Source organism: Vigna unguiculata, chromosome 2 (assembly GCF_004118075.2).
Source record: "Vigna unguiculata cultivar IT97K-499-35 chromosome 2, ASM411807v1, whole genome shotgun sequence".
NCBI classification, from domain to species: Eukaryota; Viridiplantae; Streptophyta; class Magnoliopsida; order Fabales; family Fabaceae; genus Vigna; species Vigna unguiculata.
The window spans coordinates 1,237,741-1,251,786 of NC_040280.1; the positions used below are offsets into that span (position 1 = coordinate 1,237,741).

The 14,046-nt window shown below is 30.6% G+C and overlaps 1 protein-coding gene across 2 annotated transcripts; it reads right to left on the reverse strand.

Moving 5' to 3' along the window:
• Positions 1-6,073: 6,073 nt before the first annotated feature.
• Positions 6,074-10,548, reverse strand: LOC114173178 (peptidyl-prolyl cis-trans isomerase CYP21-4-like). Of its 2 annotated transcripts, XR_003602458.1 has the most exons (9): positions 10,333-10,548; positions 9,550-9,700; positions 9,023-9,062; positions 8,728-8,778; positions 8,518-8,603; positions 6,988-7,113; positions 6,715-6,865; positions 6,320-6,509; positions 6,074-6,193 (listed from the first exon to the last, which is right to left on the reverse strand). XR_003602458.1 is itself a non-coding variant. In XM_028057428.1 (8 exons), exons 2-8 carry the CDS (start codon positions 9,693-9,695, stop codon positions 6,423-6,425), a joined length of 687 nt encoding a protein of 228 aa, XP_027913229.1. In that variant the 5' UTR covers positions 9,696-9,700; positions 10,333-10,548; the 3' UTR covers positions 6,074-6,422. The 2 variants fall into 2 exon arrangements, 1 of the variants encoding a protein (XP_027913229.1); XM_028057428.1 differs by having other exon boundaries at positions 6,074-6,509.
• Between the last annotated feature and the right edge of the window lie 3,498 nt (positions 10,549-14,046).

Below are 14,046 nucleotides of genomic sequence, written 5' to 3' on the forward strand. Positions count from 1 at the left end.
GACATCCAATGCAAATCTCCACCGTTCAAAGTGAATAACAACATGTTATGAATCACCTGTCAAAATTTCACCTAAATCGAACGGTTAACGAATCGGAAAACACAGTTTTACGAAAACTACGCATACTAGAAAAATTTGTGGCGCCTAGCGCCCATAAATCAAAAGCTTGTCGCATGGCGATATGAAACCAACGCCCGGTGGTTCCTACTACACGAAAAGTACGAAAAATAGCGTTTTTGCACAGTGTTCGTGTCGCCTGGTGGAGACACCCTTGCCACTAGGTGGTTCATCACAGAAACCCAGAAAACAACAAATAATTCATGCATCGCCTATGGACCTTCAATGCCGTCAGGCAGTTTCTAGAAAAGTTCCAGAAACGTGAAAGCAACGAAGGTTTTGATCATACCAAGGCACCACATGCACACATTATACTACACAAACATCATAAAATAGTTATACACATAAAAAAGCTCCCCTAACCTTGTATTCTTTGCTCCAATTGGAAATCCTAGAGTCCTTCTTGCACCAAGATAATGCCCAACCATTCAACCCAATCATGTTTTGTGATAATTCTTCTAAATCGAGGATTATATTATCACTTATCATGATCAAGCAGTTTATTATTAAAATAATAAACAATTAAAAATACATAATTAGCATACACAAAACTCAAACTCAAGTTCTTTCACATAATCAAACCAAGTACTCTCAACAACTTGAGCTAGTACTATTTCATGTCATGCTAACTACATTAATTGTCATAAAGACTCTCACCACCCGCATTTATTAATTAATTAAATGTTTTGAATATTATCATTGTAGTTCAGAAATCAATTAGCTCATGAAATGACAAAGCTCTTTAAGCTAGAAGCTAGAGCACTTTCCAAGGTTGCGAAAATGGTTAGGAGTTTGTTCTATTGTTGATATAAACCGAATGTCAGATTCAGTTTAAAGGGGAAATTGTTGAGATTTATTAACTTCTATTGATATTTCAAATCTTTATCTTTTATAAGATATTTATTTTGTCATTTGAATTAGTGGGTCAATAATTATTAATGATTAATAGTTCTTTTTATTTTCGAGGTGTTAGTCAACTTTTATATTCAATAAAATAATGCAATTTTCTCCATTATATTTCTTTTTCTTTACAGACACAAAAGTAAATTTATTAGAGCATTGGGAAATGTATTCAAATTCAACAGAAGTTGTCTAGCAAAGTAATCAAATGAGACAATGCAAGTGTGAACCAAGTTTTGTGGTATCATAGCCAAACCGGGACCTATGCGTTGCGTTAGTGGCCAGAGACGACGGAAAAGGTCGCCGGCAGTTGAACGGAAACGGCGGAAGTGTTGAAGATGAAGGCGTAGATGTAACCTCGAATCGGAATGGATGAAGTCTAACCCATGGCTGTCGATCTCGGGCTCTGATCGCCAGTGAAGGAAGCTTGGCCGCAGGGGTTGTGTACAACAAAGGGTTGGGGTTTAATGGAGAAGATGGTGTGCGTCAGTTTCACGTTCCTCTAGTTTTGGGAATTCTATTTTTTAATTTTGGGTTCGAGACTTTTGGGTTTAATTTTAAGTTTTCTGTTTTTCTTTTAGTTTTAAGTTTTAATGTTTTTTTAGAATAAAAAAGAAGAGGAATTATTAAAAGAAATAGTAAATCGGTAATAATAATAAAATAAATAATTAAAAATCTAGAACAGGCTTTAGTATTCACTGTACGCACCCCCTATTATTTCTGGGCTAACGAAATTATTGCTTTGCGCACCGCTGTATTTTACGCTTTACACTTCTATTCACTTACTTTTTGCACACACTATTTTAATATTTACACTCCTTTAGTTATTAATTAAAATTTAGGTCTTGTGTTGCCTTTTTTAATATTTACAACATTGCTTTTGACGATACATGTTTTATATAAAATCATCTTCTCCTTTCATTCCAAAATTTTTAATATCGAAGATTATGAATTATCAATTTAAGTTCCAGACTTATTATTATAATTTTCACGATTTAAATAAAATTTAATTGTTACATCAAGTCTCGAACTTACTTGATAATTATAGTTTTCTATGTGATTTAAATAAAATTTAATTATCATGTCAAGTCTCGGACATAGTTTATAATTACAGTTTTTGTTCGATTTAAATAAAATTTAATTATTATGTTAAGTTTCATACTTACTTGATAATTATAGTTTTTATCTGATTTATATTGAATTATCATGTTAAGTCTTAGACTTACTTAATAATTATAGTTTTTATTCGATTTAAATTGAATTATTATGTTAAGTCTGAGACTTACTTGAGATAGTTTTTATTCTATTTAAATAAATTTTAATTATCATGTTAAGTCTTGGACTTACTTGGTAATTTAAATCTAAATTCTTAAATAAAATTAATTATCACATTAAGTCTCGGACTTACTTGATAATTAAATATTTCATAACTAAAAAATAACCATCATGTCTAGTCTCATACTTATTTGATGGTAACTTTTTATTATGTTTCTGAGATTCATTTGATAAATAATACATATATAGTAAAGTTTAAAATTAAAGAAAATAATAATGATAAAAAAGGATATTAATCAAATTGAAGTTTTTAATAATTTATTTTTAAAAGAGAACTACGAAACCCTGATTTCTCATCTTGAATGACAATAGTAGGAGCAAGGTCAAACACCTTGTCGGGCCCAAATATAAAATTTAAAAATGTTTTCTTCATTCATATTAATATGTTTTGTTTGATTTTTGGGAAAAACAAATATATTAAAATTACATTAGTTTTGCACACTTGATTGAAGGGAACCGTCTTAGGACGAACGTTTGTGGTGCTAATACCTTCCCCACACTTAACTAACTCTCGAACATGTTCCAGTTTCGCAGACCATTTTTTATTTTAGGTTTTCCATAGTTTCCCAAAACTATGGTGGCGACTCTCCTTTGTAAAGTTTATATTTTAAATTGACGTCATTTTTTATGTTCGCCGTCCCGTCGCAATTTTTCTCCGAGGTTGCTACAATCAACAACAACATGATCACAAAATTTCAAGAACTTAGACTAGTTTCTCATACCTTCACAGAACCACTCCAAAGCTCTAAGACAACAACCACACCAAAGCTCTAAGATAGCAACCACACCTCTAACATATAAGATGTTCTATCTACACATAGAAACATCACAAGAATGACTAGGACATTCCGTTATGATTAGTGACCAGTAGAGATTCATATAGAAGATGAAAACCTCAAATGCAAGTAGGAAAAACCTCACATACAACAAAAACAAAAAAGACCAAGAAAAACAGTTGAAGTTTAACTTACGCAAATGAAAATTTTGATCGGTCTAAATTGAAGAGCTCGTTGCGAGGATCATTCCTACGATCTCAGATCTTCAATCAGAAAAACAAAGGAAAAGAACCATTATAGAGAAGTCAAAGAACTCTAGGAAAGTGGTTTTTAGAGAGATTGTGTGTTTTAAAAATAATGAAACTCATTTATAACAATTCTATTTATATTAAAACCTTTTAATATTAAAATAATTGAGTCTCGCTATTTTTAAACCACTATAAATTCTAAAACACTATTTTCTAAAGTTTTACATTCTCCCCAACAAAAAAAAAAATTGTCCTAAAATATTCACTCATCAGGTAGAAAGAAAAATATGCTCTCTTAATTTTCTCTTACAACAACCACTTAAACTTGACCAACTTATCAATCCCAACCCCTTAGCTAACAAAAAACCTTTCCTCTACGCTAAGCAATAGAGTGTTCAATAATGTATATTGGTTTAGCCACCACTCTCAAAGCAACTCTCAACCTCCAACCTAAAGCTTGACTAATCTTTTGCACCTGATCAACCAAATTGTATCTGATACACTAACTCACCTTTCATATGTTTTCCATTGCCTCTTGTAGGTTTTTACCAAAATCTAAAGATAGCCTTGGGTTTCAATCTAAAACATGCTAGTTATCACTTCACACCATTCAATTCCCTCCTTGATGCATCACTCCATTACTTGATCACACACGACTTCTGACCTACTGTCACACGTTAACACTTTTGACCACCCTTATTCATAACTACCCTTATAGCATCTTGGTTTCTATTGCAACCTAAATCGCGACGGGATGACTAAATCGAAAAAAATAAAGGTATTTTAAAATAAAATACAATTTTGGGAGTCGCCACCATAGTTTATTATGGAAAACTATGAAAAATCATAAAGATAAGACAAGTCTGGAAAAAAATGGATTTTAATTCCGGGAGTCGGTTGGCCATAGGATCTTCTTTTAGTCTCCCCACATAATGCATTATACTCTACTTGAGTGTGAATGATTATTAGAGTTCATGATACCTTCTACCGGACATTTTCCCATATTAAGGCATATACTAAAAATACCACCACAACCATCACCACCAAGAAATTCTCCTTGAAATTCCTTAAACATCATAATCATCATGTACACAATCGCATAGTCATCTCAATTACTAATAATAAACATCATACATATACATAATCATATTATCTTTTCAAATAATAATAGTCTACATCATAAACATGCTCAAAATCAATCACAAAACATTCAAAAGCAGCTAAACAGGAAAAACAAGCAAAACAAGACAAATGGAGTTATACATAAAATACATCAAAATGGTGAAAACCATTTCTCTAACCAGAGTCATCAAAACAAAGATCCCACCAGTCAAAATGAAGAATCATGTGTCTAGGACCAGCTGTCAAAATTTCAGCTTAATCCAACGGTTAACAAAATGAGATTTTTCATTATACCAAGAGTACACACAAAAAAAAACAAGGTGGCGCTATCAGTCCCTGGAATCCGTTGACTTCTAGCGTCCGATGGTCCATACGTGGTGTCTAGTGACACCAAGTTAGTGGCCTAGTTCCATACGACACTGTAATTGCGCCTAACGGTGTATCAAAAGAGAAATTGATTTCGTGCAATTGATTAATTGGGCATATTTTCTTTAGTGTTTTTAATTGCAAATGGTTTTGGAGAGTTAAAAATTGATACCCAATCACTCAAAGCACATTCAGACTTTTCCCTAAATCAAGACTAAACACAAATCAAATATCAAACAGTTCAACATACAACTCATCAATTCAACACATCACATTATAATTAACTACAAAGATTATCAATTCACACCAAAATTCAACAGTTTTATAGAGAGATGATGTGTTTTAAAAATAATGAAATTCGTTTATAATATTTTTATTTATATTACAACCTTTTAATATTAGAATAATCGAGACTCGCTATTTTAAACCACTATCAATTCTAAAACATTATTTTCTAGGGTTTTACGGTGAATAATCCCATAATTGATTATGATGATTTTATGATTAATTTATTTTTTTATCAATTTTAGTTTTCAAATAATAAGAGTAATAGTTAATAAACACAAGTATTATTAATAAAGAAATAATTTTAATAACAAAATCTATACCTCGGAGAAGATTCAAATTTTTGTAATTGCATTTTTGTTTCATTTTTAATTATACTGTTTTATTATTTGACAAGATATATTCGTAGTTGTACAATATCTCAATCCAAAAGTAACCTTTCTTACCTCTAAACTAAAAATAGCCTATACTTCCTAACTATTAACTTTATAAAGTTATTATTTTTAATGTTTTAAAAACTTTAATATTTTAATATAATAAAAATATGTACACGTATATAAAAACTCACATTTCTTTTCACTAATAAATAATATCAAATAATTTTAAAAACTACATTTTTCATTCAATTTCTTTTTTATTTTTACCCAATTTTTTCTTCAGCTTATACCGCTTTTAATTTTACTCTGTTTTCATTATCTTATTTTCTCTTCTACTCCCCCCCCCCCTTTTTTTTTTTCTTGCTATTAATATTATAACCATTCCATTGACAGGCTTGATAATAAATAATGCTTAGCCTATTTTCTGCACTTATTGCTGTCATAACTGAATAAAAATATAAATTAAGCATCATTTATAAAATAGATTACAGAGCCAATAGGTAGGAAAATGATCATTGATTGAAACACTATACATGAACTCCATAGGTAGGAAAAAAAATACTGTTATCTCAATGTGCCTCCTTTGAGGTTACAAATGAAGTTTAATGCCAAAATATATGAGGTGATATCACCAAACTGGCAAGTGGCAAAAGACCTTACATTCATCCTGCCACACCAAAAGAAGACCGAACAATATGACAGAAAAGGGAAAAAAAGATTTCATAATCCTTGAATGAGCAACTGAAACATGTAGCTAAAACTGCATCAAAGATCAAAAGTTGCATGGACAAACCTAAAGTGAAAATCCTTGAGGTTCTTCATCTGTGTAGAGAGGATTTTACCAAACCTGTTATCAACAAAGTACTATTTACGATTTTGATTCAGGCAGAGAGCCTTCACACCATCTCTTTAAGAGCCACATCAAGTATCCCAATAGAAATTTTCGGTTGGTAATGTTCATCTGTATCCACTTCTTCAATTTCCTGGCATAGGATTGTGAAACTCTTAATATACATGCAAATTGATGAATCAAATAATAACTATAACAGAATAAATTATTTAAAATGTTGTACACCACCTTAACCAATAGGAGTAGGTAAGATATAACCAGAGACAATAGAAAAGGAAAAGCAAAAACTCAGCATAGAATATCAGACGTGATAATGAGAATTAAGCAAATTCAGCCACCTGAACAATATCCTCTCCCTTGATGACTCGGCCAAACACAATAAGCTTTTCACTTAGATCTGGTATTGGTGCAGTTGTGATGAAAAGATCAAATCCTTTGTTGAAGTAATTACCCTTCGAAGTTCCAAGCATGAATGCTTCATGTCTCATACTAGTTAATCATCACAACACAATTTTAGTAACTAGAAAAAATTATGCAGCTCACAGGTAGATTAGCAATGGTCTATGATATCATAAACATCAAATTGCAAATAAACAGAACAAAAAATAAACCTTGCATATTTCTTTCCTAACAAGTTCCAATCTTCAGTAGCTCCAGGCCCTTTGTTATGACCTGCCTGAATTACATAGTGCTTAATTACTTGGTGAAAAAGCATCCCCTTGAAGTGCCCTTTTTGACTGGAAAACAAAAAATTGAAGTTTGGTTGGAAGCATAAAGATGATACATTCAAAGGAGTTTCATAAGAGGAAAAGAGGAGCTTCAAACTAAAGCAATGAGATATTGACATTAAAATAAAAAAATAGGAAAGGTTTCGTGCACAAACAAGTCTTTGAAGTTCTAGCAACTGAATATTTTTCCAGACAAGATACATCAGTATTTCTTCAGTAGCTGACCAAGTACATTGGTATAGGCATTAGGGTATGCGCAGGAACCTAATAGGACAATCTTAAAATATAGTCATCGAAACTACTTGCATTAGAAGTATCCTGACCATCTTCTTGCTTTTCATTAAGGAATCTCAGCACTGAGGTTAATCCTCAACACGCCAAAAAGAAGCACAATTCAAACATAAAACTGAATGCCAAACAGAAGATGAAACCCTTGTTTAGATAAAAAATTTCAAAAAACTTTTAGAAGAAGGAAATATAAAGGAAAGATGGAAATAATTATTCTATAAATAAATATTTACTTATCTATAAGCTAATTTATAGAAGTTTTCTCATATTAGTGTATCCAAAAGCTTATATGTTTAATTAATGCATAAGTAAATGGAGAAATTTTTCAATTTTTCTTTCTTATTTGTGTTTCACGTATTTTAAGAGATTATCCAAATAAACCCAAAGTATAAATTAGGATTTTTTAGAAAGTAGATTTTAGACATAACCTAATTTCATAAAATCAACTTATAAGATAAGATTTATACACACATTTGTAGACATCTAGAGTGAAGATTAGATATTTGTGGATAGTCCAAATAGACCCAACAAAACTTGCTAGAACATGCTGTGATACCATCTCTAAAAGTAGACTTTAAATCCTAATTCAACTTTCACAAAGCCAACTAATAAGGAGTGGTGTTTACGTACTTATATATTCTATAGTTTAATCATATATCAAGTCAATATGAAATCTCTAATAGGTTTAGTGAAACTGTAGACTGAAATGAACCACCATTGTTCTCTTCCTTAATACCAAGGCCAAGAAAATCTCATCAACCAACTTTTGAAGCCACTCCAACATCCCATAAGACTAGCTTGTAGCGTAAACTATATGCCCCAAAAGATGAGAAGCATTCCGAATCCGTGAACCTTAAATCCATATGATCTAACTACAACCATCTACTTCCATCTATTTAGTCTTTTAGGCTTAACTATTTTAGATTTCCAATAATCTAATTACCATAAAGTATAAATTCTTCCTCTTTTCCTTTAATACTCTCCCCAATTTGAATCACAGCCAAGTAAAAATTAATGAATGACACTGAAAAATGAGTTTGTACTATGAAGGCCCTAAAACATTCATCAGCGATCATTTTAATTTATGGAAATATAAACATGATTAGGGGAGAACCAAGTACTCACCATAAATCTATGAATTCATCAACAACTTCAGGGGCACTTTCCTTATAAAGTTCTACAATAATAGAACCTTTAGAGGTAATTACAACCTATGATAAGGAAGAGATGAGTATCATTTTGTAAGTAAAAATTAATAATTTCAATTGACAAGCACCTAGAACTTGGAAAAAACAAGCTAACATGATCACAGTAGCATGGGGAATGGAAACTTACTGCATATCCCGGTAGATCAGATTTTTTGGATTCCACAAGCTTATTTTCATCCTGCAGCAAATTAGTTACTAGAAATGATTAGAATAATCAAGGATCTACGGAATATTCAGTATTCACTGATTAGGAGGGAAAAACCTTGACTTTCCAGCATCCTTATCCCAAAGAAAAAAAGAAAAGTAATATACATGTTTGAATTATAAAGTTAAGAAAACACGACGCAAGATACTAGACAGCAAATAAATTTAAATGGATACAAAGTTATCGAACCCTTTACAATGTAATATTAAGTCCGTACCTCAGAGACTGATATGTAGCTCTCTGGTTGAAGTCTTATCCTGAATGCAGCAGGTAATATAATGAATTATTAGATAACAGAAATGCACTTTTGAAGTTCATTTTGTATGAGAAAATGAAACACGTACTGTTTAATGCTAATCTCCATTTCTTTATTATCACCTTCTCAGTCGGAAACCATATTACAAATAGATGTTGCATTTAAATTCATTTTTTAATGAGTTTGAATCACTCAACAAATGTAGGAGAAAAATGGACAAAGCTTTTGTACATGTTGACAAACAAATATTGACAGAACAATAAAGCCAAAACTGAAGTGTCACCAGCACGCATAAGGCTCAATTCAATCAATTCGTGAGTAACTTTTTATTCAGAAAACAAGTATCGTGTATCATTTGTAGCAATATAAATCTGCCTTCTCCAATGTCTATAAAATAGTGAAAAATACATAAGCACGACAAGAATCAATGTATAAAATATAATAGTTGTGGCACCTATGCGAGAAGGCCTTTTCTTACTTTTACTAACCTGTTGGACCAGTGTCTATAAAACAGGAAATACATAAGCATGACAATAATCGATGCACAGACTATAATAGTTGTGGTACTTATGCGAGAAGGCCCCTTCTTCCTTTTGCTTTGCTGTAGCAGAACATGAGGTTTGATCCTCCCCATTTAGCCTAATCATCAGTTTCGAGAATCATCAATTTCAAGTCATCGGCAATTCAAAATCAAATCTTCCAATTGAAAAACAAATCAACCGAAAGAAAATTAACAACAACACCAGAGAAATCACTAAGTTTATTCAATATCAGATCACCAATTCTTGTTATTAATTTTTAAACATTTAGGAGTTTAATTTCTGTATTGTTACTGTAAAAAATCTATACAGAAATCGTACATAGGTATGACTCTTAAGGTAATTACGGTAAAACTCAACAAAATTACAATACAAGATAACTGTGATTAGATGACAGAGTAACTCAACATTTAAAAGCAGAAACCACCAAATCCCATGACTTAAAGTTTGAAACTTTCAACATGGCTAAGAACTTTCCTCCTGTCCCAGCCAATATCCATTGCAAGAAACTTCCTCTCAAACACAGATTGACATCAAACCAATGCATAGACAGTTGCAACAACTAAGGTTTTCGACTCAAAACAAAAATGGTTCAACGCTAAGAGGAAAACAAGCAATACCCATTTTATGAGAACTCAAATGGGGCATAATTCATAACGCTTCTCCTACTACTTGTATAGTCTGAAGAAAACATATAAACAAAAGATGAAAGTGCAGATAGAGAAGAAAGACCTTAATGAAATGGGAAGGAAATTGAAGCTGCGTGGATCACAGGAAAGAGTTGAGAGAGAGAATGAAACAAAGAGGAAATTGTGTTGGATTTGTAAAGAGCGAAAATTGAAGGATGAGGGAAGCACGTCAATGAGTTTCAAGTAAGAGACATGAACCAAATTTGAAAGATAAATGCGCTCTTCTTGATGAAACTGAAAACACAAACCTCACCGTTTTGCTGTGTCCTTTTAACTTTCTGTTATGTTTTTCTTTGTCAACCAAAACAAACTAAAGCAAATAATATATAAATAAGTTATATACATCTATTAAGCTCATTCTTAAAAAACAACTAACAATATCAAATTTTATTAAAAAATATTTCAATATTAATATTTTGATAAAATTAAATATAAATGTAAGTTATATATAAATGAAATTAAAAAAGTTTTAAGCACGCAAATCTATACATCATTATATATATATATATATAGTGTTATGCAAAACCTAGCCTGCAATACTATAAACATATATTAGATGTACTAGTAATTCTCTATATTCTATTTTAGACCACATCAAATCACAATAGAATATTAAGAGTGTTTGATAAATTCAATAATTAAACTACTAAGTTAATTTTTCCAATATAAAATTGACCATGAAGTGCTTTAAACTTTAAGAGTTTGTAGTTTATAATTTATTGAATTTTGTTTCACTAGTGTCTCTTGTATTTTAATACACTTATTCGTTATTTTTAATTTCATTTATTTGTATTATATAAACTCCAAAACACATGCATGTGTCCACTTTTACCTTAAGATAATAAATAAAAAATATTATAAAAATAATATATTTTCAAAAACTAATTATAAAAATAAATTTATAAAAATAATATTTTGAGAAAATAATTATGAAAAAATAGTTATAAAATCTAAATCATAAAATTATTAATAAAATAGCTTATATTGATAAGGAAAAAATTTGTAAGGATAATAGTAAAATTTGTACACTAAAAATCAGTGACTTAACCAACCATTATGAAAAGTAATCTCATTATCAATAGTTATAGATAATTAATTATTATACTATTATTAGTTAAGTTAATTTTTAATCTTAACCATTATGAAAAGTAATCCTCATTATCAATAGTTATAGATAGGGATGTCAACGGGGCGGGTAGGGTACAGGTAATAGCTCCCCCGTACCCTACCTGTTGGATAAATATTCGTCTCGTACTCATACCCATATCCGTCGGGTATCCATTATGCGAGTACCCGTCTATTTTTTTCATATCCGCGGGTATCCACGGTACCCGCGGGTATTTACAAAATTATTTAAAAAATAAATATTTAATCATAAATTCAAATAAAATAAAATAAAATACATCACTATCATAAATTTTAAATCAAGTTCAAACAAACTCAAGTCCATACAAGTCCAAATAATTATAAAAATAAATATAATTAGTGTTTTGATCAATAAGTTCACTTTTTCCGATTGATTCCTAAAAAATAATCAAATGATAAACCCCAACTGCCACGTGCCAAGTATTCTTATTTTGATTTCATCATTTGACAACAAGCATACCATAAACGTCAAAGTCTATATAGGGTTTGATGTATATGCCCAATCTCAAAGAAGGGAAAAAGAATAATGTCAAGGGGTGTACTTGGAAGAAGACAACGTACCAATCCTTGAAGTTGGAAGAATGAAGACGGAAGAAAATAAGATGTGTAGCTTAGAAAATATTAGATCAAAATGTTTTTTACTAATATATATATATATATATATATATATATATATATATATGTATATAAGGGTATTTTTGTGAATTAAAGTTTAGCGGGTACGGGTATCCACGGGTACGGATACTATGATACCCGTACCTGCCCCGTTAACATGCGGGTATCAAAAATACCCGTATCCGCGGATAGCGGGTATCCATTTTTAATATCCGTTTCCTACCCATTGCGGATTTTATCCACGGATACCGCGGGTACGGATATTTTTGACATCTCTAGTTATAGATAATTAATTATTATACTATTATTAGTTAAGTTAATTTTTAATTTTGTAAATTTTAAAAAGTATTTAACATTATAAATTAAAATAACAGATGTTTTATTATAACATATAAAAATTGCAAAAGATAATTTTAATGCAATAGTAGTTTAAATTAAAAAATATTTTGAAAATTAAGTAAAAAACGGAATTTTGTTAATATTAATATGATCAACTTTTTTTACATAAAATGACATGTTCAAATAAAAAAAAACATACACAACTTTAAAAAAAAATAGAAATACAAAAAAATTTAATAAGAAATTAAGTACTTTAAAAATTTTAAAATTATGATTGCATAGTAATATTATGTTTGAAAACACAAATTTAATTTATAAAATGATACGACTTATGTTTTATATTATGTCATTTTATATTTATTAATTAGTTTATGAAGTATTTCTGGAACACTTTTAATCTAATAAGCTTGTAAAATGGTTCCAACTGATTATGGGAAATACCAAGGGGTTGTAATGCATCGTTCATAACATTAGGTACATAATAAAGATAACCCGATGGATTTGGATGATTTTAGGTCTATTTCATTGCGTAACTCAATCTTACAAAATCAGTTTGTAAAACGAGGTTTGCACACACACATATATACTATGTTAAGAAGTTGGCTTTAAACCTAACTCACTTTCACAAAATTTACTTGTAAGGTGAAGTTTACATCCACTTATATATCATGAAATCGCCTTATTTTGATGTGAGATCTTCAACACACCTCCTCATGTTGAGGCATATACATCTTAAGCATGAGACTATACATTAAATGGATGATTCGATAGCAGCTCGATAGCGGGTGGAACAATAGACCCAAGAAATAACAAATTTTTCTAGGATATGTTTTAAGTCATGGCTCTAATACCATGTTAAGATGTAAACTTTTAAGTCTAACTCAATCGTACAAAATTAACTTATAATGCGAGGTTTGCACCGACATATATACTGCAAATTGACATTATTTTTAGTCTATGTGAGACTTCCAACATACCTAACTCATAACAGGCCAACCTTTTAATAGTGAAAGAGAAGACATATGGGTTTGGAAAAAAATATCGAGGAGGGAATGCAACACAATCTAGGAGGGGAAAATACTAGATTGTTCAAATATATTTTGGAATATGAAGGTTATGCCCAGTACACAAAACACTTTGAGTGAAGAGTGTTGTTGTATAAGGTTCCAACAAAGGAAAAGTTATTATAGGGAGTACAAATTGGTAGCAATCTATGCGAATTATTTAAAGAACAAAATGAAAATGTTACACACTTATTCTTTTGTTGTAAAATAGCTCAACGAGTTTGGAACTTGTGTGACAAGTGGGTGGAAGTAAGTTCAGTGAACCATAATCATCATAAAAATAAATTCCCAACACTTTTATCTAAGACAACTAAATGGGAAATAAAACAATATTTGGAAGGGATTGTGGATAACAATTATATGGACAATTTGGAACCACACAAATAGGTTAATTTTTAGGCAAGGAAAAGTTGATATAGAAATTTTTTTTAATGGTATGGATGAAAGATAAAGAACACAAAGTAACATTTTCATATTCTGATGTGCAAACCTTCGTTAACTTTTCATTATTTGATGCCTTAATCTATATGATTAGATATTAATGAAGTCAAGATGTCTCAATTACTTAATAAACTAACATGCTTAAACATTAC

Bases quoted from the DNA above. Each gene is read 5' to 3' on its own strand.
- LOC114173178 (XM_028057428.1), bottom strand. From the start codon at position 9,695: ATGGGGAGGATCAAACCTCATGTTCTGCTACAGCAAAGCAAAAGGAAG. The intron at 7,114-8,517 runs GTGAGTACTTGG...TTTGTTTTCCAG, and splicing joins GATGAATTCATAGATTTATG to TCAAAAAGGGCACTTCAAGG. The intron at 6,866-6,987 runs GTTTATTTTTTG...ATGATTAACTAG, and splicing joins TTAGGAAAGAAATATGCAAG to TATGAGACATGAAGCATTCA.